Below are 27,600 nucleotides of genomic sequence, written 5' to 3'. Positions count from 1 at the left end.
TATTTTGTTGTTATTGTATTTCAAAATACTAGAATAATGAAAATAAACAACGTAACATACAAACGTTGTGAAAACATTATATGAAAACATTCGGCGGACGTTGTCAAAAAACGTTCCCCAAACTTTCATTTGCAACCTTTTTGAAACCTAAATGCAACGTTGCGATCGGACCTAATAAAAACGTCCTCCGGATGTTGTGTGCCCACTGGGCATGAATGCTGTATCACATCTCATTATTAAGGAATATGGTGGATCATATATCATTATTATGGAATTTGGTAAGAATAATTTATCTGCTTCAATAGAAATGGATCATACAATGTAGCTCGTTAAGGAATAAGGGAATATAATAAAAATAATTTAGCTGCTTCGATAGAAATGGTTAATAGCTCGTTATTAAGGAGCATGTTAAGAATAATGGATTTTATAGGCTTCCTACATAGTCCATAGATCAATCATATTTATTTAGCTAAAACGTTTTATTCAATGTTTATAATTTTACGGAGAATGCGTACTCTAAAAATATGCATTATACTAACCAATTTAACAATACTGTTGCTGTTTTTTTTTTATTTCCAAATATTTTATTGACCAAATGGCGATACAATCAGTCCACTTTATGTTCACATTGGCTGTTACATATACGGCATTATTACCATAAATGATACAATTATGGAATTAGTGATAGTCTGATTTACAATTGTATATACAATCGTTTAAAGTAAATGTACAAACAAAATAGAAACATACTCATTAGAACTTAAAATACAACTGCTGTCGTTATTTTGTTTTCCATTCCAGGGATAGGTAGATACATGTATACTATTTTGATACATCAATGTAGAAAAACACTGCAAGATAATATTGCAGGAAAGAACAAAGAGAGACACCGAAGGCTTCAAACATCAAGCACCATCAGCTGCATCACAGAGGAATTTCAAAAATGACTAAGTCATATTTAGATAAAAATACTTGTAAATGGGAAAGTGTAATATATCCTTATATTTATTTGAGTGGTGACTTTAGGGACCGCAGAATCAAACCAAAAATAGATTTCAGATTTCATAGAGAGGTGAATGTTTCGGAGCCTGCTGATTGGGTATTCAGGGCGCATCAGTTTCAAATGTTTAATGTGTGGGTTGGGCAATACATGTAGATGTAAAATATGTAAAGAAATTTTAAAATCCTGTCAAGTGTGTGTCTGACAGGGGGAGGTAATCAATATTGGAATTTCATGAATATTTTGGTCAATTTTTGGTGCGGAATTCAACATAAGATGGAACCCCCCACATAAAAGTTTAGCAAGATGGTAGATCTTTATTTATTTTTATTCACAGGTATGCCAGATGCCATTCTTCAAAATTAGTGACAGGTGACCAGACTTGAAAACTCCATTTAACCTGGACAGTGGCAAACGTTAATATATCGTATATAGCGAAATCATTTGGTTCTGCGGTCTCTATCACAGTGATTTTGATGTGAGGCCAACAAATACTCTTTTTGGGTATACATCCAGCTCCTTTACAGATTAATGGAAGACGACATTCTGTAGATTTTTCTCTTATTCTCTGCTTTTCAAGGAGCCTTTGATGCTGCGACAATGTCAAATAGTATATATTTAATGTTTTATCATTATTAGGTTTTTATTTTCAATTCGCAATGAAATACATATGTAGCAGCAATAGTCGGTCTCCTATCGTCAGATACGGACGAGTTATCGCCCTTCTGTTTGGATATAGTCAGTATCATATTTGTCACGCTTTCGATTTGTGCTCTTTTTATTGTTATGCCTAATTTTGTTTGATATAAACTTTATTTCGTTTTCTTTGAGAGACATACAGCAATTACAATTCTAAGGTTTGGATTCGGAAACAAGTTTTACAACTTATATAAATCCGTCTCCAGAAATAGAAAAAGCATTAGATTATGGACGAGGCATGATGATGTGTGGAATATTTGATATATTTTCACATAATTGAAACAATAAATAACTGGATAATTATAATTCGGGAATGGGGAGGAAGGGGTGGGGTGGGGGGGGGGGGGGGGGGGGAGAGGTTGTTGCCCAACATGCAAGTGAAATAATTCATAATTAATTAAAAGTAAAAGTTATGAAAGGATCTGTACAGGATGCGGAAAGCTGTGCAAATGGGACAAAGAATATGAAATAGCATACATAAAACTACATGTTACAGTAAATGGAAATTTAGTTAAATCTCTTAGTGCTTATTATAAAACTTTGAACACACGTGAATATTCGGACATTTTCATTATATGACAATTCATCATTTCCGAACAACAATATTTGAGTTGAAATTGGACATGTTATTTCATTATAAGCACGTGTACGAAGTTGAGAGAAGAGGCGACAGTGTAATAAGAAATGTTCATTCGTTTCATCTCCATCATTGCATGGACATGAAGGACTGTTTACAAGATTTCTGCGGAACAGGTAGAAATTAAGAGAGCTGCACTCCATCCTTAGTCTAGCATGATGGATTTGGCCAATTCTGCTACCACAATAATAGAAAGAGGGAATTTTAATATTGGATTCGTTTAGATGTCCTTTTAGTCTAGATATAGAAGGGTCTCGTTTTATCAATTCGGGTAGGGAGTTCCAAAGGCTGATTACGGAAGGCAAAAAAGATTTCTGATATAAACTGGAGCGACAGGCAATAGGACGGAAGTTATTACAAACACGAGTATTGTGGTCATGTATTCTACTGTTTCGCGGAGGAAGTATATCATGAAGGAATTGAGGGACCAGTCCATGGACCATTTTGTGAAACTGGATTATTTTATGTTGTTCGCGTCTTCGCTGGAGGGGAAGCCAGCCAGTTTCGGTATAAAGTTTTACTCTACTTGTCAGCTTAGTGGCACCAGTAACAATACGTGCTGCTTCCAACTGTATGTCTTCCAAAAGGTCGGATTGAGCCTTTGTAAGACAATCCCAGACAATATCACTATATTCGAGAATAGGGTAAAATATAATGTTTGTAGACAAAAACGGTCTAATGTAAATTTAAATGACCGCAAGATATTTATTTTAGGTGACGTTTTAGTTATTAAATAGTTGATATGGTCTTTCCAATCCCCATTACTCGATAGAAATACACCTAGGTGCTTATGTGTTTTGACTTCAGTAATGATAGTGTTATTCATAGTCAAGGGGGGATGAATGGGATTCGGAATTTTTCTACTTATTAGTAAAGTTTCAGTTTTACCGGGATTGAAGTTGACCAACCACTTCTGTGACCACTCGTGGATCTTATTTAGATCAGTGTTCAAAATTTCTGCGCTTATCCTGGGAGAATCAATAATAACATACAAAGAGGTATCATCAGCAAAAAGCTTGATAATAGAGTTGATATTTTTTACAATGTCATTAATGAAGATTAAGAATAAAAGTGGGCCAAGTATAGAACCTTGTGGAACACCTGCCTTGACTTCTGACCAATCAGATTTTTTACCATTAATTACAACTCTTTGCTTTCGGTTACGAAGATAATCCTCAAACCATAAAAGCAGAGAACCCCGGATTCCAAAACTAGATAGTTTACAGAGAAGACCCTTGTGCCAAACACGATCAAAGGCCTTGCTAATGTCGCAAAAGACCAATCGTATTTCTTTACCTTTATCTAAAGAAGAGTATATGTCATAAATGATTGAAAGAAGCTGGTAGGTCGGTGAGTCGCCGTGTTTAAACCCTGACTGATAGGGTGACAGAAGGGAATGGGTAAATAAGAAATTATATACGTGTTTGAAAACACACCTTTCCATCAATTTACCTACAATGGACAACAAAGAAATTGGTCTATAATTAGTCAAAATAGACTTGCTATCTTTTTTATGTACTGGAGTAACATTCGCAGCTTTCCAGTCACAAGGAAATACACTTGAATTAAGAGATTTATTAAATAGAGAACTTAATGGGATACATAAAACATCTACTGCTTCTTTAAGTAAGCGAGGATTCACAAGGTCTGGACCAATAGCTTTGGAACAGTCAAGAGATAGTATAGCGTCTTTAACGTCAGCAGCTGTTATATTTATAGTGGACAAAATAGCGTTAGTTTCGTTATTAATAGTTGGGAGGTTAGCATTAGTTTCATCAATCTGTGATTGGGAACAGAAAAAGTCATTAAACAAATTAGCTTTCAGAAAGTCATCTGTGACTACAGTGTCATTAATGGTCAGTGGAGGTATACAGAATTTGCCAGAGTTTGGTAATAAAAGATTAACAGTTTTCCACCAATCTTTTGCACTAAGATTCGAGGGTCTTTTTATTTTTCCACATAAGTTATCAATATACTGAATTTTAGCCTTCTTTATAGTATTTACACATTTATTTCGAATCTGGCGGAATGCTAACCAATGAGTGTTGTTCATGGTACGTTTAGCTCTCTTATGAGTGCGTTTCCGTTTGCGAATAAGTCTACGTATATCATTAGACATCCAGGGAGGGTCGTCAGATCTGACTGTTACAGTTTTATTAGGAATACAAGATTTAGCAATGGCTAGTAAAGGACCTATGAAATGTTCTACCGAGAAATTAATGTCATCGACATCAATAAAATTTCCCCAATTAACTGCACTCAGTTTCTCCCTAAATAATGGATAGTTACCATGGTCAAAAAGCCATATGTTACGTTTAAATGTGTGCTGCTCTGGCTTAACAATATTAAAGGAACAATACGTTGGGCAATGGTATCTTAACGGCTGGTCGAGAAAACTTTCGCCAACAGTACATTTACTTATTATATTAGCGTCATTAGTACAAACTATATCAAGTAGAGATGTAGAAGCCTCCGTATAGAATGTTGGGTCTTCTACTAGTTGTGTTAAATTAAACGAAAAAAGTATATCACGCAAGTAAGATGATTGACGATCGACTAACAAATTAGCATTGAGGTCGACTGTTATTACAATTTTAGATATACCAGTATTAAACGCATTTTCAATAGACTGTGAGATATGGGACCAAATGATTACAGGGGAGTTAGGAGGTCTATAGAATGTACCATATAGGTATTTCTCTCCATCCAAAACAAGTTCAAGCCAAAACACTTTCAACAGTAGGCAGCTCCAGATCACGCCTACGTTTAGCAGATATATTTACTTTCACATAGACAGATATTCCACCACCCACTCGATCGGGCCTACAGTGGTAGAAAGGGTCTGAGTAACCGTGTAAATTTAAGTTGGAAGAGATGTCATCGTCACTTAACCAAGTTTCGGTAAATGATAATATAGAAAAAGTATTGAGCTCAGTATACAGGACATCGAGCTTATGTTTGATACTTTGAACGTTCAGATGAACAAAGGAATACCTGTCGGTGCAGAACTGGGTACTTGGATTAGAGGACAGAGACGAGCTCAATGAACTAGTAGATAAGGGACCTGGATTTAATTCAATATCACCGGATATTCTCAAGGTGATAAATGCATAATATATCGAGATAAGACTGACAGTATCTGTTATGAAATAAGCAAACCAGAAGAGGGAATATCTTCGACTACATTTATAGAGAGATGCAACACTTATACAAGTGTAAAATATGAAGGGATAAACTAGAAATAGTAATAGTTTGATACACAGCATGTCGCGAACGTTCACGAGAGAGATAAATTTTGCCGTCTGTACACAGTTGTTGAAGACACCAATCCTAGCACGGTAGAGAGATACATTAATTGGCATTATGTAATCCCGGGGTTAAAGAGAAGAAAAAATGAAGTGCCAGAATAGGTGTCTTGATGTAAAGATGAAGTCAGATACATGTTGAGCAACAAGGGGTGGGGTTGGGTAAGGGGAGAAGGAACTATAAAAACATTCAGTAAATCTAAAGGAAGGGGGGAGGGGGGAGGATAGAAAAAAATGTAAGATTGGAAGAAAGGGGTGGGGGAAAGATGATTCCTAGCAGAGGAGGAAACAGAGAAAACAAGAATAGAAAACATTTGGAGTTTAATAAGAATGAAAGAGGGATCCGGAGGACAGAAAGTGCACGATAACATACTTAGTATATGGAGGAGGGGAACGCTCAGGGTATAGTAATATAATGCTTGGTAACTAGAAATAAGAGGGGTAAAATAACTTTTTGTAGTGTAGGGGCAACGAGGAATATATATATATGTAATATATAGAATACATACATACATACATACATACATACATACATACATACATACATACATACATACATACATACATACATACATACATACATACATACATACATACATACATACATACATACATACATACATACATACATACATACATACATACATACATACATACATACATACATACATACATACATACATACATACATGACGTAGATATAATGTACAACATACATATTCAATTGACCTTGATGAAAACAAAAATCACTGGATAAAAGGCGGATTTGTGATAAATGCATTTCTTGACATAGATATAAAGTGCAACATACATACATCATTTGACGTACATATAACGTACAACATACGTACTGTATATCACTTGAATTGTTGAAGTGACGTAGATATAACGCACGACTTACATGCATTTCTTGACGTAGATATAACGTACAACATACATATCACTTGTGACTTAGATATAACGTACAACATACGTACTGTATATCACTTTGAATTGTTGAAGTGACGTATATATAACGCACGACTTACATGCATTTCTTGACGTAAATATATCGTACAACTTACATACATCATTTGACGCAGATATAACGTACAACAAACCTACATCATTTGACGCAGATATAACGTACAACATACATACATTTAACGTAGGTATAACGCACGACTAATTTTGTTTAATATGAACTTTCTTATATTTCGTTTATTTTTCTATACAAGTATTACAAAAGTAGCTTCAAATACCAACAAGAAAAAATGGGATTTGGCAACAAGGTTAAAACTTGTATTAGGCCTAATCAATACCCTATGCAGAAAACGCATCAGTAAATCGAGTTGCTTACATGTATCATATTTAAACCCTCCTCATTATCATTTCCATATTACCGTTGTTTTATATACTATATCAACATATGGCTATTCTTTTATTGGCTAATGAATCAAGTGAAGCGAAGTACAAATATGAATACTAAAAATTTTATCCGCTAATATGTCATTCACTGAATACAATTTAACTTCTATCCCCTTTACAAGTTTTCGTCGTTATTGGACTGGAAAAGTAAACATGCTTTACAAATGAGGTAGAATATTGAAATATTTCACGGGAAAGTTTTTGTTTCAAAACTTTGTAATATGTCATCAAAGTTACTTTTAAAACATTAAAGGCCCGCTACCTTTCTGGAGCAAAATTTAAAGGTTTCTTAAAAACATTAATAACAAAAGAAAATATATGTCGATGGCTTAAGATGAGGTTACAACACAAAACATATGCAAGACTTCCTGTCTAATGTACAATAACAGTGGAGATTAATTTCGCTGTTTTGCCGTCAGGCGCAGTAGGACGACGGCGGGAATCATAAAATGACCCGCGTTATGAAAATTAACATTTTATTTATTCTAATGAAACAGTTCTGATGGTGATGATAAGTGTGCTAGTAAACGTATAGTTAATAACTTCTGCGACTCTACAAAATTATCGATCTCGTTTTACATTCCTATTTTAAAAATCAAAAGCCGTTTCGGAAAGGTAGTGGCCCTTTGAACCGGTATTATGTCAGCATTACCACAAATTACATTTTCAGACCGTTTGATGACCTCTTTTGCAAATTAATGGAAGACAACATGCTGCCGATATTCTCTTATTCACTGTTTTTACATATGAATTTATCTGAAATCAGAAATACCCGACGTTACCCAAATTGGAACACTTTTTGAAGATAATTGTAAAGTTTTTCCACGTTGTGTTTGAATCAGAATTTTTCCGAATATTTTATAAATATATACCGTCCAATCATGTCTTTATTTTCGTTTTGTATACATTCCAGCAATGCATATCTTTATTAAATAGAGAACTTTGAAGCATATGTCTGATACAATTCTGTGTTTGAGCAGGTTCTAGTATCCAAAAAGGAACTTCTCCGAACTATATAGTAAAATTTGCTTATCAAAACATAATGAAAAATATTTTAGTCACACATAATTCCATAAAACATCATTTAATAATAATATGCCTTATTTTTACATACTGCGTTTAAGGTTTGTCCCACGGTATCATTTTCTGGATTATCATTGACAGTTTTTTTCATATCCAAATGGAGATAGGGCACGTGAAAAACGCAACATAATTTACTATTTAGCATGTTTGGGACGGTTTTTTTAATTTATTTTATTTTTATTTATTTATTTTTTTTTGTAATGAAAAGTCTTAAGTCTTTCAAAAGCCGGTTCCAATTTGGGTAGCGCTTCATTTTGGGTATAAGTACATGCATATTAAAAAATCAAAACTACAAAATTGTATAATTTTGGCATAAGCATTTGCTTTTTCATAAAAAAATTTTTCGGTGTATGGTCCATTTGCATGTTTATGGCGGTTTTTGTGAAAGATCTAGTCTAATTAAACATAATTTCACTTATTGTTTTTGATTTTTTTTTTATGTTTATGATGTTTTTTATGATAATTAAATTTACTTGAAAATCATACTTTTGAAGGAGAATATATCCTATTTGGTGCATTCGGCAAATGCTATTTGGTGTATAAATGAAAACTAAAAACAAACTGCATTTCGTAAAGGTTTTTTTTTCATGAAATGCTATGATCAAAGTTGATCCACCAATTATATTTTCTTGATCCCATATGACTGTTATTTTGTAGGTATCCGTCATTTGAAAAACAATACAAAATTCTGTTGTAATACTAATTGTATGTCTTTGTAGCTACAATGTAGTACATTTAATCAATCGTACTGTACGAGTTATGTCCCTTGCATACACATTTCCCGTGATGTCATCAAATAGTGTGCACACTGTCTAATGTTGGCATTGACAACGACCAAGCCTCAATGGAGTAAGAACAGTGTATCCCGATTTCGCTCGCTTTTGTTTACATCGTAAGCATTTAGTTTAAGGATAAGTTTTGTGTAAGTATTTGTTTTAATGTGTAATAAACACTTATATATCGTTGTCATGCTTCGCCTGCCACTGTTTACCAAGTGTGAAAGGTCGAACTTGTCCTCCATCGTTTGCTCATCCGCTGCCATCGGTCATCTCAATACATATTGTATTTAATCAGATAACATGAATAGCTTCGGCCTGAGGGCTCCACTTGTCTTGACCACTACAGTGAAGTGCTTATATTATCTTGTTTAATTGGTATGAGGCTTATGCAAATATGCTAATAAATGCTGATTTGAATAAGAAAGTCTTCTGTTGAACTGGTGTAAATATTTTGAGGTTATTTAAATTCCCTTGAGTTTACACAAATTTGCAAATCACCGACTGTATTACATACTAGGCCTATTGAGGATTATCATAACTATTTTCAGAATTACTCAGAAACATATTAAATGTCTGCATAACACTGTCTAGTGCATGTATTATAAATTACCATCAGCATATATATGCACTAATGTTGAAAATGGATGATTGTCTGATGATAACCAACTTCGCTAGCAAAGGGTACTGTAGTCTACGATACTGAACCTGGGCATATGTTGTGCAAAAAGTAAAGTTTCCGCACAGAGCCACCTGATGGATCACCGTACGTAGTTGCGCCCCTTCCATTTATGTAATAAGCAACAGATGAAAATGCTCATATCATTGTTGTATGGATTGAAAAATGGCAGGGCCCTTTGAAATGCACACGTTGCTTGCGATAGATTCAAAATACCAAAGATTAACAAGTTTGTGAGTCATTTGTTTGTCAGTTCGAGCATTGGTTTTTCTGTTTCATGCATCAGTGTCAATTTTGTCAGGAGATCGCAGTTTATCTTTGCATAATTTGTTTAACTTTGAGAAACAGAAACCATGCACGTAATTACTTTAACAATCTGTTTGAAGAGCAACGTATCCATGTATTTCATTTAGCGCTGGTCTAAAATTTAGGGGATAATTGACTAAATAGTAAATATGACTCCTCTAGGAACTGTTGTTGATAGTCTTGGTATGCTTCAATTTACAAATGTAGGTCACTACTATCACTTCGATTCAGGTTTGTTGACTTAAAAAAAATGTGTTTCATTGGTCACCAAGTCAGAATTTTAAAGCGAGAACTTAACTTTTAGGATAGGATGAGCATGGCCATTATTTCACTGCAAAACTGTACTGCCAGTGCATGCATGTGTCATCTAATGCAAATATTAGTCCAGCTCCTTCCCACTATTTTTCCATGGTATATTTCAGATTACAAGGAAAGTCTTAGGTTGTCTAAAGAGCTCCACCACATACTCTTGTAATCAACCATAATAAATTGTCATAATAGTCTGTATATTCACAATACATTTACATACATTGCTACTGATTGCATGTCTGAATGTCTATGAGTTTGGTTTTTCATTTTAGTAAGTTGCTAACATAATTTTTAAGATGATCTGTCTGCAATATATGTATTATGATAATTGTGTCACTGATCTTGTCATTTGTAGACTTAGTACAAGTGCTGTGTGCCATTTACATTATCCATATCTTGAAGTCATTTTCACAATACTGCTTACATCTGTGTGACTGCATATATTTTCTTCAGGTACATTTATATCAAATCCTAAGGGGAATACAAATAGTATGCATAGTATTTAATCAACATTTATATTTTTTCATCTTGTAGGTTGTGCAGGAGAACCATATCTCAATATGGGGCCTCTGCCTAAAGGTCCTCGAACCCTTCACATGAAGGAAAGTCATGGCTCGGATATTAATATGATGAAATTCTACAACACAACCAATTCCACTACATATGGTAGATACTGGGAAGCTTTCAAACCCCGGCCGGGCCGTCACACGGGCACAGGTTACCTCTCAAACTTCAGACCTGCAGTGTACTACAGTAAAAAATTGGATGATGTAGATAATCCTGTACTTAGGTAAGTAACCTATTTACCTGGTACAACACATCTTTCATATTTATGTACAACAAAATGATGTGTCAAAGTTCAATGGACAAACAGAAATATTACTAAACAGAAGCTAGATTTTAAGTTATCGGAGATGGGCAATAAATGCTGCAATAATTCAAGTCGTCAACTTTCATGGAAACCAAATTTTACATGAACATATGGAGATTTGTTATGAATATATTTTTGGGCACTACTTGTCTATACAACCACACTAATAAATACTGGTAATTGTTTGTTTTTTGTTTGACAGCAATATTTGTTCAAAAAATTACCATAGTCTGACAGAACTGCACTTTCAACCATACCAAGAAAACAGTGGTAGAGAGGCTCTTCCTGCAAATGTTCATCAAGTTGGATCAGGCTTTGTACGGCAAAAACCAGTCACAACACCAATTGAGAAAGAGGTAACAGAACAAATGTATAAACATTCCCCTTCAGTAAGAGATTTTATTGGTAAAATATTTCTTGACAAAAAAATGGAAAATGGAACCCTTATGTAAAATTATAATGTTAAATTTAATCGCCATATTTTATTAATACAGTATTCGACCAAATAAGCACATCCATCACTATAAGCACCTCTTCATCTTTTTTGGACTTCTATTTCACTTACTTTGAAATAAATGAAGACTGAAAATATGCAAACTGTGTTGGTTTCCTTACTGATTTTTATTTGCAAATTGATTTATAGCTTACTTTGTAGAATCATTTTATGAAAGGCTAGTCCAAATTAGTTTCTACTTAGCGCCCCCTTATTTGCACAATGTTTTAAGCGCCCAGGGTGCTTATTAGGTCGAATACAGTATATATTTATCTATTTTACATAAATTTATGTATTTGTTCATCACAGAGTTATTTATTTATTTATTTGTTTACTTATTATTGTTTACTTATCATTGTATTTCTATATTTAAAGGTGAATGGAGTGTTCATAGATACACGAGCGGCCACTGGTCCTACAAATATCCTGCCCAAGGCTGTACCACTGCTTCACAAACTAAAATCCAAGGACCCAGTGGAACTGGAAAACTGTGGCTATGTAGGTTTTCTTTTATATTTATATCATATACATCATTTGAAAGCTGAGTAAAATTTTGTAGCAAATTTATAATCTATAAATTATATTAATTCATTTACTGGTATTGATATGTGAAATGTTGATCTTTGGAGACTAAGCCAGTGAAGTAGGAATTTACCTTATGTGTGTTTATTTTTTATTTCATTGTCTATTGGATAAATACAATCAAACAGTACAGAAATTGTAATGTTTATTTGATTTTATATTCAAAATTTAAATAAATTTTTTAGGGTCCCAAGTACATGCTGTCAGAAACCAAACAGAGATTTGTGGGAGACCAGCCTGACAGAAGTGAGTAACTTTTATTCTGACCTTCATCACATTATTCTGTTTTTGAATATTTTTGACAGAGTTATCTACTCCTTGATATAGGAATTTATTGTTACATCATTACATAGTGTTCAAAAATAGCATTATGCCTGGTAATTATATGACATTGCATGCACATATACTTACAATTCTCTGGAGATTATGACAGATTTATTTACAATGTACGATGTAACAATCAATTATCTATACATATATATATACTTTCAAGGGCAGACAACTAAACAATAATCATCAAAGCAGAAATCTAACATGTGTTTTATGTTTGTAGTGGACGTTTCCACTAAAACCACTGGTCCAAAGGAGGAGTCTGGATTTACACATGCTTACAATGTGGAGCCAATCACCTTTATCCCAGGGTCAGCTCACCAGAATGATAATCCTGTGAGTAGAAATCAATTTGTATGGTCTACTTCTCATGTAAACTCTATGGAGGAATTGATAGTTTTGTTTTTCTTGGAGATATATTTTTATATTTACCAGACAACCATATTTCTATAATGATCAGTTTATTCTGTTTATAATTTACTGGCAGTTATGAAAACTAATACAATCATTTATCATATTTTTATGTTTTGAACTTTTTTTTTTTCAATCTGTCTAAACAGGGCTGGGATACTGTCCGCCCAACAGGCCACAGTATAATGAAGACACACTTCCTTCGGTCAGAATACCCACATGTGAGTATAGCATATACCGCCGCCATCAACGTGTAAATATATGTATATAATTTATTATTATTTTGTTACCATATATGTTCTGCCTGTGTCAATATCATGATTTCAGTTGAATGCATAGTGATAATTAAAACAATCATATGATTTATACCACTGAAGTTCTGTCTTGCTCAAATATCTTGGATTGTGGAGCATAACCTAAGTAAATGAACGCAGAATCATTTTTTGAAGTTCTCTATATTAAGCACCACACCCATGATTTTAACCATATCTGAGCTAAAATTTCTAATCTTCTCATTTTTTACAAAGGATTCTGTGACCATTTTTTCAGGGAGATGAGGTTTTGCCTAAACTAGCTGTTGGATCAGAACGTGGCACCGGATTCACACGAGAGAAGGCTAAGCCCCTATATGTACAGAGGGTTATGGGTGATGTGAGTATACTCAACTTAAAATCCTTAAGTCAGGTCTCATCATAGATTTCTAAATATTAGATTTATAAGCAGAGATCTCCACAAAATTCCCAAAGTTTTAATTGTATTAATCAAGTTTGATAGGCTAAAACACTCTAGTACCTCTTGTCGGAGTAAAACACTGTAAACAATCCTATTTTCGGGTGTCCATAAGTTTCAATTGATATATTCAAGATGATCACAGATAAAGCAGAATCAAATGGCTCAAAATAAAGAAATTAAATCCCAAAGGTCTCTAGACATAAAAAAACCCATGTAATCAAGAGGCCTGGAAAATAAGTTGGTTAACAGTAAATGTTTCATTGGTTATGAAACAAGAATCTTTACAAAATATAGACATTCTGTTTGCATTTCCACATTCACTATTATTACGTATATCTATATCATTTCCTATTTGTTGTATTCGTTTAAGGCATATGATAAAGCTGGAAATATTCCTGATCTGCGACTTGACAGAACCAAAAAGGCCGATCCCACAGAGTATCTCAATATGCAAAACCCAAACAACTACTCAAGGTATGTCTGTCAGGATCATTTTAATTGAAACTTTTATAAAAAGGAAGGGAATTCTATTTTTCAGAGGCACCATAACCCTTCAAAAAATTGGAAAAAATAATATACATTGTTGCCAAATTAGACCGACCTGTTATCAAAATCAGACCGATGTCGCTCCAGTCTCTTGTAGGCCGTTCGCTGGGTGCTCATAGAATTGTACAGTTTATGGGGAATAGCGTGTAATTTTAATCAGATTGTACAAAGTACTAGAAAATACTAATTAATTGCAACTGCCAATCAAACTAAACTTGATTATACCTGGTACATGTACAGTCAGACCTGCTATAAGGGTCACCTCTTTGTGTAGGACACCTGTATACATATGTGTATCTGTTCTTCTTTTGGACATTGCAGCATCACCATGAAGACATTCCAGGGACAACAGAGGCCTGATAAGACAGAGTCTGACCGCTTGGACCATACCAGTACTGGCAAACAGCAACTGTCTGGCTACAGTGAAAACAATGACCGATTCGTAGCCACTGGTGACGAGCCTCGCAGGTTCATCACCCACTATCTAACAAGGTCAGTATTGGACAAATTGTAGGCTCCCCCCCTCCCCCTTACCACCATAATGATTGATCTTGAAACAAGAAATGCATGTTGAAGAGGCATATCAGGTTCATGTACAGTGTACAAGATGTTACAAAGACATTTAGCCTTAGTCAGAGATAAAAAAAACCCTTATTTGTTGGTAAAATTTAAAAATGTGCTGGTATCAATAGTCCATAACTCTTAAACCATAAAAGGGTGACCTGATATTGCTGGTATGTCATATGTTTATAAATGTGCATGTATATGAACTATTTGTGGAACATCATCAGTGTTCGAAAAACTAAAAAGGATTTCAGACTGTAATTAACATTCCTTTGAGCATTTTGAATGACAAATACATTTTTTGTGTAGATTTGGCCCTGACCCTAACCCACAAGGTATTGATCGTGCTGGTCACACCAGAGGGGGGCTGCAGCAGCAGAAACCAGATGGATTTACCAAGAGTACGGCTGTACATTCCTATGGAAACGACCTGGACACCACTGCTACTTTAAGGAGGCTTGAGCCATATGTCGCCAGGTATATGTTCTCATATTATGGGTTGTGGCAGAAAGTTGTGCCACACCCCGATCTGATTGAGATGAGATCTTTGATTACACTCTAATACTCTACGTTAACATTCCAGTATAACAAATGATTGTGGTGCACACCAAGCCATTTTAATAATTAATCTTTCATATAACGATAGTTAGTTTATTCCTTCAGTAGTTTAAAGATGCTCCACCGCCGACAGAGCATAAATGATATTCTTCATTGGACAATAATTGGTGTTTAAAGGCCCACTACCTTTCCGGAGCAAAATTTAAATGTTTCTTAAAAACATAATTAACAAAAGAAAATATATATCGATGGCTTAAGATGAGGTTACAACACCAAACATATGCAATATTTCCTGTCTATTATACGATATCAGTGGAGATTCATTTCGCTGTTTTGCCGTCTGGCGCAGTGATAGTCAACTACCGTGCAGCATTTAGGACGACGGCGGGAAACATAAGACGACCCGCGTTATGAAAATTAACATTTCATTTATTCTAATTAAACAGTTCTGAAGGTGATGATAAGTGTGCTAGTAAACGTATAGTTAATAACTTCTGCGACTCTACAAAATTATTGATCTCGTTTTACAATCCTATTTTAAAAATTAAAAGCCCTTTCGGAAAGGTAGTGGCCCTTTAATCGTGTATATATATGCCTAATTAAAACACAAAATAACATAAAATAATTTCTTTCGCCTTTGGTGCATGTGCAATCAGTACTTAATTCCATATATGATATAGTGCAACGGAATTTATTCGGGATGCAATTAATTATTTTTCATATTCTTAACTTTAATTTAAATTAGAAGCTCAAACTTTATAACGGTGGTAATGGTGTTAAGTAAGTAACTTTTGTAAATGAAGAAAAATACTAAATCGTCTCCTCCTGTTTTTGATAGTGAAAAAATACCATTTGTCAGCGGTGGAGCATCTTTAATGATAATAAAAAAAAAAAAAATGAACACCCAAAAGCAAGAATATTTTTAAGATGACCATTTCTGTATAATCATTTAGATCTAGGAACAAAGTGAAAACATAATTTCTAATTTGCCACAAAGAGTCTCCTGTGTTCTAGTGTAAAACTCCTACATCTCCATCTTGTCTTTGATTTTTGCAGGAGCATCAAGGCCAGAGACGTATTCTATGATGACCATCTCCACGATGCTAAATCGTACCAGCTACAGGCATCTGCATGAAATGTTCAAAATGTGAAGAAGAAAAATAGAAAAGCACCAAATTTGCACTGATATTGACCATTTACAGGAATGAGTATTGAAATATTCTGATCAGAAACTTTGATAAACAGATTTAATACTTAACTGTTTTGCAAATGTAAACTGTTACACATTCAACAGTTCAGGCAGTGCTATTACCTTTGATCAGAACAGGAGTGTCAATTTGATGATTCAGTAAAGAATCTCTTCTCAGCTATCCAGTTTGGTGAAAACTTTCATCTTTGTTGAATCACTGCTTGTTTCGATTTCACCACTGAAATATTGTTATACAAATTCTATGATATGTCCTTTTGGTCCGAGAAAGAATGTTAAACAATTGCTTCACATTTGATAATTTTCCTTTTTCACTTTCGCCAAATTATTGGAGTAGGAAGATTTTCAGGTGGGAAATGATGCACTAGGACTCTTTCTTGGAGTACACTTAGGAATTTAAAGCATAGACATTATCAAAGATAACGTTGGAAGTCAGAATTTATTGAAAAGCTCAATGCGATTTTTACAGTGAGATATACCATATACAATTGTTTCCATATTTGTTTAAATCCAGTATTTGATTGTGATGTCTTTTGTATCTTTACCTCTTGTTTTCTTGTTCGGGAGTTGGTTGAAACTTGTCCTTCATTGCCTGCAAGTGAACATTTCATTTCTACTTTTGCTGTTTTCCATAAATTGATTTCAATTGTTAACTTATTTTTCTACTTGTTTTACATGAAAGGGAGACTACTCATATTGTTACCAGTATTTGCCTAGTTATGTAGCGAGTATTGTTTCAGAACTTTTGTCTCTCTCATTGTTCTTTTTTAATTGTTCATATCTTAATAATTTTCTATAACATTTATTCATATACATAATGTATATCTTTATGTTTTAATGCTAATCATGTGTACAGATTTTCCATACAGTTTTATTTACAGAAAATAATTATACACAAATATTTATGTTTAAATAAAAATGAGGGTTTTATGTTTTAAAAATGATTTTATTTTTACACCTATAATCTAATCAGTTTTCATGTTTTCAAATCCAATTTGTCAGTTAAGTTAAAAAGGATAATCCATTTTATAAATATTATTAAAGTTGGATGCTGCATATAAATTATTACAATCAAGTTATTTTTCTGTAGACAAAATCAATAAAATCAGTCATCTTAAATTTGCCCTACTTACTAGTGTTTGCTAAAGGTTAATGTTATAACAAAACTAATTTTGTCTGGTAAAAAATCAGTAAACTGATAATCATTATTAATAAATCATGAGTCTAAATCAATATTGCCATAGTTTTAACAAATGTATGATGAACTGATTGAATATTTCACTATGTTTGGATAATTTCTTTTTAATGTCTGATATAACCTTCCTAACTAGTCCTTTACCATGAATAATGATTTTGTTGGTGACCGCTGATAGTTTTACCCCATTCTAGTGATACAGATAAGTCAGTGTAATTACCAATACCAAATGTACATACCATATTCGACCCAATAAGGGCCCATGTCCCTATAAGCGCCCATCCCCCTCAATTTCAATTGTCCAGGCATAAATAAAGACCAAAACTACACTCAACTGTTTAGATTTGCAATAATTTCGTCTTATTAGCACCTTTTCATTTTATTTCAATTTTTCAAGCGCCCTGGGCGCTTATTGGGTCAAATACAGTATTTGATATAACTGGTACCATACAGGTTTTGTATGGTATTACAATTGCACACTTGGCTACCATGTATTTGTATATCTTTGTAACATACAAGGAAATATCTGTAAATTACAGAGTGAAGTCTGAATTTACTTATCTTTGAAGTCAATGTTTCCAATATTTATATATGTAAAATTGAGTATTCTATGAACTTTACAATATCTTGCATAGCAAGGATATATATATATTATACACATACAGTACTTTAAAATATTGGAAGTTATTAAGATTGTAAAACCGAGAAATAGTTTGTTGAAAACCCTAAAACACTTTATGGTGTTTGTGATTATCCTTATAAATAAAGAAATCAAACTTATTAAGAGTTTTCTTATTTTTATATTTTTTGCTATCAGATTGTTGATAAAGAAATGCATCAATTGAATACCTACCACTTTAGTAATAACTGCCTGTTCAATTTATCTTCTTCAGAGCACATATAATGTACAGTATAAATATGCATAAAACATGTATTTATAAATGGTGTATTTTTCTTTTCATCACTGAGAAATGGGATAAAAAATATTCATAAAAACGTTTTGAATTGTTTCCCCTTTAAAGGTATCATTTGCTTTCATTATCAATTTTTGTACAGTGACACTAGACAGTATTAAAAGTACATATGCATTTATAATTGATTGTAAAGCTTTGTGGAACTTATAAAAGAATATCTGTTACCATCTATTGTACATTTCTCTTTAAAATATATCATACGTGTATAAAGGTATCCTGCTCAGTGTTTAAAAATACATATTGAACCTAGTTCACCAGTGATTCTGTGAGTAAGTATAATGTATATACAAAATAAGACATGCATATGTATTAATATGTATGACTTAAGTTCGGGAGACAAGCGAGAGTGATTTATATATTTGCCCATCAGGCCCTTGAAGTCAGTCAGTAATTTTATAAATTTGACTTTTTAATCTATGAAGAGTATCTGGTTCAATCAAATCTGAGTTCAGAAGAAGATTTTTGAAATTTTAGCCATTTTGACCCCCTTTTAGTTATTGACCTTAAAACCTTTCATTCTATGAAGAGTATATGGTTCCATTGACCCCCTTTTGGCCCAGCCCCTCTGGCCCGTTGGCGTCGGCCAGGACCAATATGGATATGGTGTTAAAATACTATTTCAGCTCAATAATTCTAACCAAGTTTGACTAATTTCCTATAAAAAATACTTAAGCAAATAATGTTCATAAATGTGTTTTTCCTATATAAACTATAGTAAACTTGACCCTCTCCCCAGGGAGAAACTTGAGACCCTAGAGTCATATAATTCACAAGTTTTGTTATTGACCTTAATACCTTTTATTCTATGAAGAGTATTTGATTCTGCCAGTTCCAGAATTTCAGAAGAATTTTGAAGTTTTAGCCTATTTGACCCCTTTTGGCCCCACCCCTAAGGCCCCTGGGGGTCAGTCATTGAAATTTTGTTAATAGGATTCAATGGCCATTTCATAGGGATAATTCTGACAACATTTGACTAATTTCTTATTACAAATGACCAAATAGTGCTCAAAAATGTGTTTTCCCTATATAAACTGTAGCAAACTTAACCCCTTCCCCAGGGGGAAACCTGAGACCTTAGGGCCGTGAAATTCGCAATTCTTGTAAGGAGCCTTAAAACCTTTCATTCTATGAAGAGTATATGGTTCCATCAAATCTGTGAGTTCAGAAGAAGATTTTTGAAATTTTAGCCATTTTGACCCCCTTTTGGCCCCGTCCCTCTGGCCCGTGGGCGTCGGCCAGGACCAATATGGATATCATATTAAAATACTATTTCAGGTCAATAATTCTAACCCAAATTGACTAATTTCCTATGAAAACTAAGCAAATAATGTTCATGAATGTGTTTTTCATATATAAACTATAGTAAACTTGACCCCCTCCCCAGGAGGAAACATGATACCCCAGGGTCCTATAATTCACATTTTTTGTAAAGGACCTTATGAACTTTCCATCAATGAAGCGTATTTGATTCTACCAGTTCCAGAATTTCAGAAGAAGATTTTTGAAGTATTAGCTAATTTGACCCCTTTTGGCCCCGCCCCTAAGGCCCCTCAGTCATGGAAAATTTGTAAATATAATTGGCCATTTCATAGGGATAATTCTGACAACGTTTGACTAATTTTCTATTACAAATAATAAATAATGCTCAAAAATGTGTTTTCCCTATATAAACTATAGCAATCTTAACCCCATCCCCAGGGGAAAACCCGAGACCCCATGGTCATATAATTCACAATTTTTGTATAGGACCTTAAGACCTTTCTATCTATGAAGAGTATTTGATTCTACCACATCTGTGAGTGGAGAAGATTTTTGAAATTTTAGTCAATTTTACCCTTTTTGGCCCCTCCCACAGTCCCCTGGGGGGTGGGGACCATATAATTCACAATTTTGATTGGCCTTATGCCTTAGAAAGTTTTTTTTTTCCAGAATTTCATTGAAATTGCTTCAGCCGTTTAGGAGAAGAAGTCTAGAATGTAAATTGTTTATCGTCGGACGACGGACAACGACGGACAAAAGGCGATTAGAATAGGTCACCTCAAGTGAACAATGATGAATAGTACATACAGTGAACCTGCAACTTCATCACCATCCGCTGATCAGTCACCATGCATGGTCAGTGTAGATTTGAAGAGTATCTGGTTCCATTAATAATTAATAATCTGGTTCCATAATATTCTACGGTAATGCAAAAACCTCTCTTTAGTCCGTTAAATTAAACGACATGAGTTTGACGTTCTGTCAATATACATTGTATATAGTATATTATATGGGACAAGGAAGTAATTCCAACCGTGTGGACAAAACAAAATTGCCAAATTTTCGAGGCGATCTGCCCCTTTATCAAGACATACAAAACGAACACGATTACATAATAGGATACGAACAGTAATGCGGGACAAAGTAGACAAATATTAAACTATATAGCACAATGGAGAGCAATTTACCCTTTGGCAAGTGGCAGCCGAAGGCCGGATCTACAAAAATGTATCCATGCTGTTCGGCAGAACGCTAAAATATGAGCGATGACTGGAAAGCGTGCCACGTGTGGCGTCAAATGTGTGGCGAAATTTATTTAAAGTGCTCATTGGTATAGGATGCAAATTTAGTCGCCTATTTCCTCGGTGTGTTTGCAAAGTCCCAAATTCAGTCGCCTTTTGCTGGGCAGCATATGTAAAGGATCAAAACGCGTAGAACAGAACGGGAAAATGATGGAAGTAGGGATAATTAATTGAAGAGTAAGTGATCAATTGATGTCAATTAGTATATTTAACGTTCGTTAAAGTTGTATTTCTGGTAATTTTCATTGTGACGATATGTCGCTTTAATATTTGATATTTGAACATGGACATGTAACTTAATGATTAAGCTCCCCAAAACCATATATCAGCCTGTAAGAGAGCCGAAATCTAGGGATCATATATTCCTGGTTTTGAATAAAACGCCTTCAATCACCGCCATGTTCAGTACCTTCGGGTTTTGTCGGAATTCCGAATTGTATCACGTGACTGACGTCCACACGTCCTGCACGTGGTGATCAAGGTAACTAGCGTAAGCGCACACGTGTTGTTTACGTTTTCCTTCTGGCTAAAATGAGCAAATCGTGCTGGTATATGTATATGTATGTCCACAGAGCGAGTATTTGAAACATCCAATACACGCATTGACGTAATTCAATATTGTGTGTATCACATATTGTAATGAGCGGGAATTAATTTCTTTGTAAATCCAGTTTGCTGAGGTCGACCACATATTTTGTTTATGAAGAATTGTTGACATTTTCTCTTGGTTTTACAACTCTCGTGTTACTTCGAGATTGTCGCGATGACGTTCGGAAGAGTTCGGAATGATTCGGCATCTTTCGAGCCTATTTTCCACGTGTACACGTTAAAAAGATTTTTTACATTTATAATTAAAAATACTTCCAGTGCTGTAACTTTATAAAAAGTGGTAAAATGAGAAAGTTTTAAACTCAGACAGACGGCGAAAAATATGTATAACACGTAAACACTTTTCATAATGACAAAAAGAGCGAAAGTGATAGATCATACAACTTTAATGTCTTTGGGATAGCGGGTCTGTAGATAGGTAATCCAGAATCTCTCTCTCGATCGACGCTTGGTTTGTGTCCAGCAGGAACAGTGCTCAATCGCAATCACCTGCATGTCTTTCCAACTATGGATGGGCAAGTTGAAATATCGGATAGTCAGGTTTGTTCTGTTTGGTAGACCAGCGGTGATTATTGATTCTGACGTTGAGTGGACTTTCACCGCGTTTTGTGCGTGTGTTCGGTGTAATTTTATGTAGTTTCTGTAAAATATGAGGAGACAGACGATTAAGTTTACTGTGGTCTTTATTCTGTCCCAGAGAGAAGTGATCATAATACCAAATATAAATCATTACAAAACATCATAGTTATAAATTAAGATGGACATGGACAATTGACTTAAAAGAGATTAATTGTTAGTTACAAATAATGGACAAGGACATGATAAGGATTATTTGAACATTTACAATTGTAGAATTAAAATAAATGAATGAACTGTATTCACATTGAAATTAATCCAACATAAGTTAAGGTCTTGTTAGATTTGAGACTTTACAATAATTCAAAGGTCAAGGCTTTAGCTTTGAACAAAGGGGAATAATCAATATATTTAAATGGGGGGGGGGGGGGGATTAGATGTGGTAAAGTTCACTTGCAGTGAGAGGTATTGTTAATGCCTCAGTCTTCAGCAAAATAACAAAAATAAGAATTGTAAATATCTTGAATTACACAACACATAATCATTGTCTTGTGATAAAATAGTTAATTTTAACTCATAAACAGAATAAATGTTTATAATAAATGCTTATTTGTGCATACTTCTCATTAACAAAATGTTTCAAGATCATAAAGTATTCCAAAAATAGGATTTTAGATTCACAAAAGGCAATTTCCAAAGATAATGTTATGTGTACACAAACAAAAGCATAAGTATTATAATATTCAAAACCTGACACTAAGACAGTACCTCAGTTTCAGATTATAAAATATGTATTCACATAAAATAAGTATGGCAAGAAATATAATACCATTCTGAACCCAAGTATTTATATATGCAGCTTATTAACAATGCAATGGTTATTTCAGATATCAGAATCTGCATGTGTAGAAGTTGAATGGGCGAAACGCAGTATTCAAATATAATAAGCTTTGATTTGAATAAATCATAGGTTCAGAAGGTTATAATCAATTACGCATAAAACAAACAGGTACCTGAAAAAGGAAATACATGTCGAACAAGGACAGAATATCTGTAGTTGTGTATATGTTTTAGATACAATAAAATAGAAAATGCTCACCTGTAAAATATGAGGAGACAGCCGATTAAGTTTACTGTGGTCTTTATTCTGTCCCAGAGAGAAGTGATGAATTTGGGCACTAGAGACACTTTAAAGTGACTGTCCGCGAAAAGACGAGAATTTGACTGGATAATAAAAATTAACTCAAAATACAAATATCAATGACAAAACTTTGATTGGTCAAACGTAAGCTGGGGTATTACGCCCAAATATTTCAACTCAACCCGTCACTAATACTGTTACGTCATGCTTATGGCGTTGACCGGGACTAATTGCAAGTGCTCACCTTGTTTTAATTCTCGGACGATAACAATTGTTGTCGGTGTCAGAACTGACCGGAAGAGCCAATGCGGTTTGAGCTTTTCGGTAAATAGCAGATGTATAATTTTCTGTTAAGGATTATGTACTGAAGAAAATATGAAAAGCCTAGCTTAATAAGACTGACCAAACCCAAAAATACTTTTATACTCAAGGTGGTGACATTTCCCATAAGATTAAGATATCAGATCTCAAGACGACAATTACAAAGAATGTATAAGTTTTGTAGAGGAAACTGTATATATTACAACATATTTAAGGTAAATAAAGGTTCATAAGGAAAATAAAGAAATGAAATAAAAAATGCAAATTTTCCTTATGAAAGGACCACCGGTTTCCCCAACGTATTGCATTGTGCATTTCCTACACGAGAGGAGGTAGATGACATTGCTGGATTTGCACGTCAGGTTCTGTCGGATATTGTATGCTTTGTTGTTGATAGCACATTCAAATGTGTCTGTTGATCCCGTGTATGGACACATCATGCACCGTTTATTGTTGCATGTCTGGAATGAACCCCTTTGTGCAGCAGGAGCAAGAGGATTAATTTTGCTGCTCACTACAAGGTCTTTTACATTTTTTGGTCTGCGGTAGGCTATAGTAGCGGTGGCTCTGGGAAAATACGCCTGAGTTTTGTTGATCACTCAATGATTTTCCAGTGGTTCCTAAGGATAGAAGGGAGATGTGGTAAGTTAGGATGGAATGTTACCACACAGGGAACACGTTGAGTGGCAGTTCTGGTTTGGTATATGAGGAGATTGACTCTATTTAGGGCGCGAACCTTGTCGATTTCTTGGTCGATCAGATGCGATTGGTATCTTCTAGAGAGAAAAGCTAAACAAAATCTATTCATAAAACTGTAAGCAGATGGCTATCAAATGCATCCTCTGTCATTTTTAGTTCAGGCCAAAGAAACCAAATGCTATTGTATTCATCCCTCGATTTACCTCAGCTTCCACCAATGCTATTGAATTTATCCGTCGTTTTTTACCTCAGGCTTCCATCAATGCTATTGTATTCATCCCTCGATTTACCTCAGGCTTCCACCAATGCTATTGTATTCATCCCTCGATTTACCTCAGGCTTCCACCAATGCTATCATATTCATCCCCCATTTTTACCTCAGGCTTCCACCAATGCTATCGTATTCATCCCCCATTTTTACCTCAGGCTTCCACCAATGCTATTGTATTCATCCCTCGATTTACCTCAGGCCTCAACCATTATACATATATAAAAAATACCCATATATACTATATAAAAACATATATATTATATTATTATATAGTATGTTAGGGGTATTTTTTATATATGTATAATATACTATATATATTGACAGAACGTCAAACTCCTGTGATTAAACCTGTCTATATTACTCGACTATTTTTTGTTGTTGTTGCCTAATAGAGTAACCCCTATTTATATAATGCCACGAGTTTCAATCATTAAACCACAACAGCTTTGGTGTGCTCAGCAACAACTGTCGCAGTAAAGCCTAGTACCTGAAGAAAGTTTAATGAATACCAAATGCCATCCTCGATACCAAAGGTTCCGATCACTTACGTGTAGAGATCGTGTACATAATTGAATTGATCGAAACCAAATAGTTATGTTTTTAAATAAAATTAAACTCTGTGTTTTCGGGTTTCACTTTTATTTGCAGAAATTGAATATAACGCGCATATACATAAAATTGAAAAACACCATTTGCACCGATTAAATTGATCTGAACATATTTTATTGCCAAATGTGCAATGGGATTGGACACAAGTTGTACAACATATATAAAGCCCGTTCTCAAAAAAATAAAACAATCATACTATATAGACAAGATGGCATTTACAATATAAGCAATACATAATATATAAAGTTGTATTTGAGACACAGAGAGAGGGAAGAGAGAGAGAGAGAGAGAGAGAGAGAGAGAGAGAGAGAGAGAGGGGGGGGGGGTATAGAGGGGGGGGGGGTATTCCGAATTTGCATATTACAGAGGTGTCTGCACTTGCGGGTAGATATTGATTGTGACGTCATGTGTTTGCGAGCGTAACGTCATACTTTTCTGAGAAAACAACGGGAATTGCGCTCACAAAATAATGACGTAACAATCGATACCTACCCGCAAGGGAGCTAACTCTGTAATATGCAAAGACGGAATTGATAATGGGAGGATACATGTAACTGGGTATTTGAGGAAAGTAATGTGATATATATCTATATTGTGTGAATAACACAAAATAACCAATTATATACATTTACATATATGAATTCATATCAAACGTTACTCTCTACATGAAGGGATACATGCACATTGCAGCGGCGTAGCTATGTATGGATAGGCCTGCATGCCTGGGGTGCAGGGGGCGACAGCCCCCTGCTCAGGGTCCAGGGGCGAAGCCCCGGTAGGGGGTATGGGGGGCGAAGCCCCCCAGAAGCTGACGGGACATTGTTACAATGTAGTAACCATTTTACTGCTATGGTAACTTTTAACGTATATACCAATGGTTAAATGGAGGTCACGATATTTAAGTGATAACCATTCAAAACTTTACACAAAATCAGAACAATGGTGATTTTTTTTATATACATATAATCGTACTATACTAGACTCCCCTGACAAGTGCTCGAACAAAAAACACGGATTTTTGTCTGTAAAAATTAAAATAGTAAGCAATGGGAGAATTTTGTGTAATTTCAACTGATGAAAAACTTATGGCGAATATTTTTAAACAAAATTGAAATTAAGTTTACGTGTTGGTTTGTTTATAAATGACAGCCAGTCAAAGACCACTGTCAAAATGGCGTAAATTGCGTAAGAAGGGACCAGTCCTCGACCACCTCAATAAAAAAATTAAACATAGTATTTATGACCTATTTTTCTACATATTCTGTTCTATTTCTAACAATTACAACAACAAAAAAATATTTTCTAAATCAACAATCTGTTCATATTCTATAAAAATAAAAGTCAACTATTTCGTGAGTAGACACCGAAAATCATGGATTAACACGCGTTTTAACGTGCCGGATGTGAACTAAAATTGAAAAATTCACTTTGGCCAAGAACATGTTGCAATTGCTATTTAAGTTGATTTGCTATCATTTTAATATAGTTATATGTTTTTAGAATATTTTTAACTTTTCATGTAATGTTGTTTATTGTGGTATTCGTAAGTGTTTCCCGATTCAAAATCCACATTTGCTTGAGGGAATTTGGTGAAGAAGTCTAATATTGTCTTCGACAAGATTCAAACAATCAAATTTAACAACTAAATGCACGTGGTAACCGGAAATATATAGACTATTCTAATAAATTTCCAAAATGGCCATCTTCCAGTCTGTCAAATGTGCACAAAGTTTTGTCAGGCATACAGTTGGACCACAGGGACCTGGCACGAAATTTTTTTAACCAATAGTATACATATATATATTATAGTATCAAGGGTATGAACTCGGCGGTCGAGAAAAACAGACCTATTTTTTTAAAACCATGATTATTTTAATAAATGGGTTATATACAACATTGACGGATATCTTACCTTAAAGAGAAATAATTTATCTTTCCCGTCACCGCCATGTTCATTTGTTTTTCGGAACGCTTCTCGACTTTACATATCGTGACTACATTATGCAAATTATGTAATGTTGTGCTTGTAGGTAAACTTGAGAAGCGTTCCGAAAAACAAATGAACATGGCGGTGACGGTTAAAGTAAGTGAGCTACACGATGTTTAAATGGAGTTTCTACAAAGTACGGGTCATGACACCTCCAAAGGA

The 27,600-nt window shown here is 34.4% G+C and overlaps 1 protein-coding gene across 2 annotated transcripts; it reads left to right on the top strand.

Moving 5' to 3' along the window:
• The first annotated feature begins 8,013 nt into the window (after positions 1-8,013).
• LOC138324072 (stabilizer of axonemal microtubules 4-like) lies at positions 8,014-18,470 on the top strand. 2 transcript variants are annotated; one of them, XM_069269098.1, is made up of 12 exons: positions 8,014-9,023; positions 10,736-10,991; positions 11,275-11,428; positions 11,941-12,063; positions 12,333-12,393; positions 12,701-12,813; positions 13,038-13,109; positions 13,438-13,539; positions 13,991-14,094; positions 14,488-14,658; positions 15,040-15,207; positions 16,345-18,470. In XM_069269098.1, the coding sequence occupies exons 2-12, from the start codon at positions 10,762-10,764 to the stop codon at positions 16,421-16,423; spliced, it is 1,377 nt and encodes a 458-aa protein (XP_069125199.1). In that variant the 5' UTR covers positions 8,014-9,023; positions 10,736-10,761; the 3' UTR covers positions 16,424-18,470. The 2 variants fall into 2 exon arrangements, with proteins under 2 accessions (XP_069125199.1, XP_069125190.1); XM_069269089.1 differs by having other exon boundaries at positions 8,022-9,053.
• The last annotated feature ends 9,130 nt before the right edge of the window (positions 18,471-27,600 follow it).

This window comes from Argopecten irradians, chromosome 1 (genome assembly GCF_041381155.1).
Source record: "Argopecten irradians isolate NY chromosome 1, Ai_NY, whole genome shotgun sequence".
NCBI classification, from domain to species: domain Eukaryota; kingdom Metazoa; phylum Mollusca; class Bivalvia; order Pectinida; family Pectinidae; genus Argopecten; species Argopecten irradians.
The sequence above is the reverse complement of the archived record's forward strand: the minus strand, read 5'-3'. Positions and strand labels throughout refer to the sequence as shown.

Excerpts from the sequence above, each read along its gene's own strand:
- LOC138324072 (XM_069269098.1), top strand. The coding sequence starts at position 10,762 with ATGGGGCCTCTGCCTAAAGGTCCTCGAACCCTTCACATGAAGGAAAGT. Across the intron at positions 12,394-12,700 it reads GGGAGACCAGCCTGACAGAA|TGGACGTTTCCACTAAAACC; the intron begins GTGAGTAACTTT and ends TTATGTTTGTAG. Across the intron at positions 15,208-16,344 it reads CTTGAGCCATATGTCGCCAG|GAGCATCAAGGCCAGAGACG; the intron begins GTATATGTTCTC and ends TGATTTTTGCAG.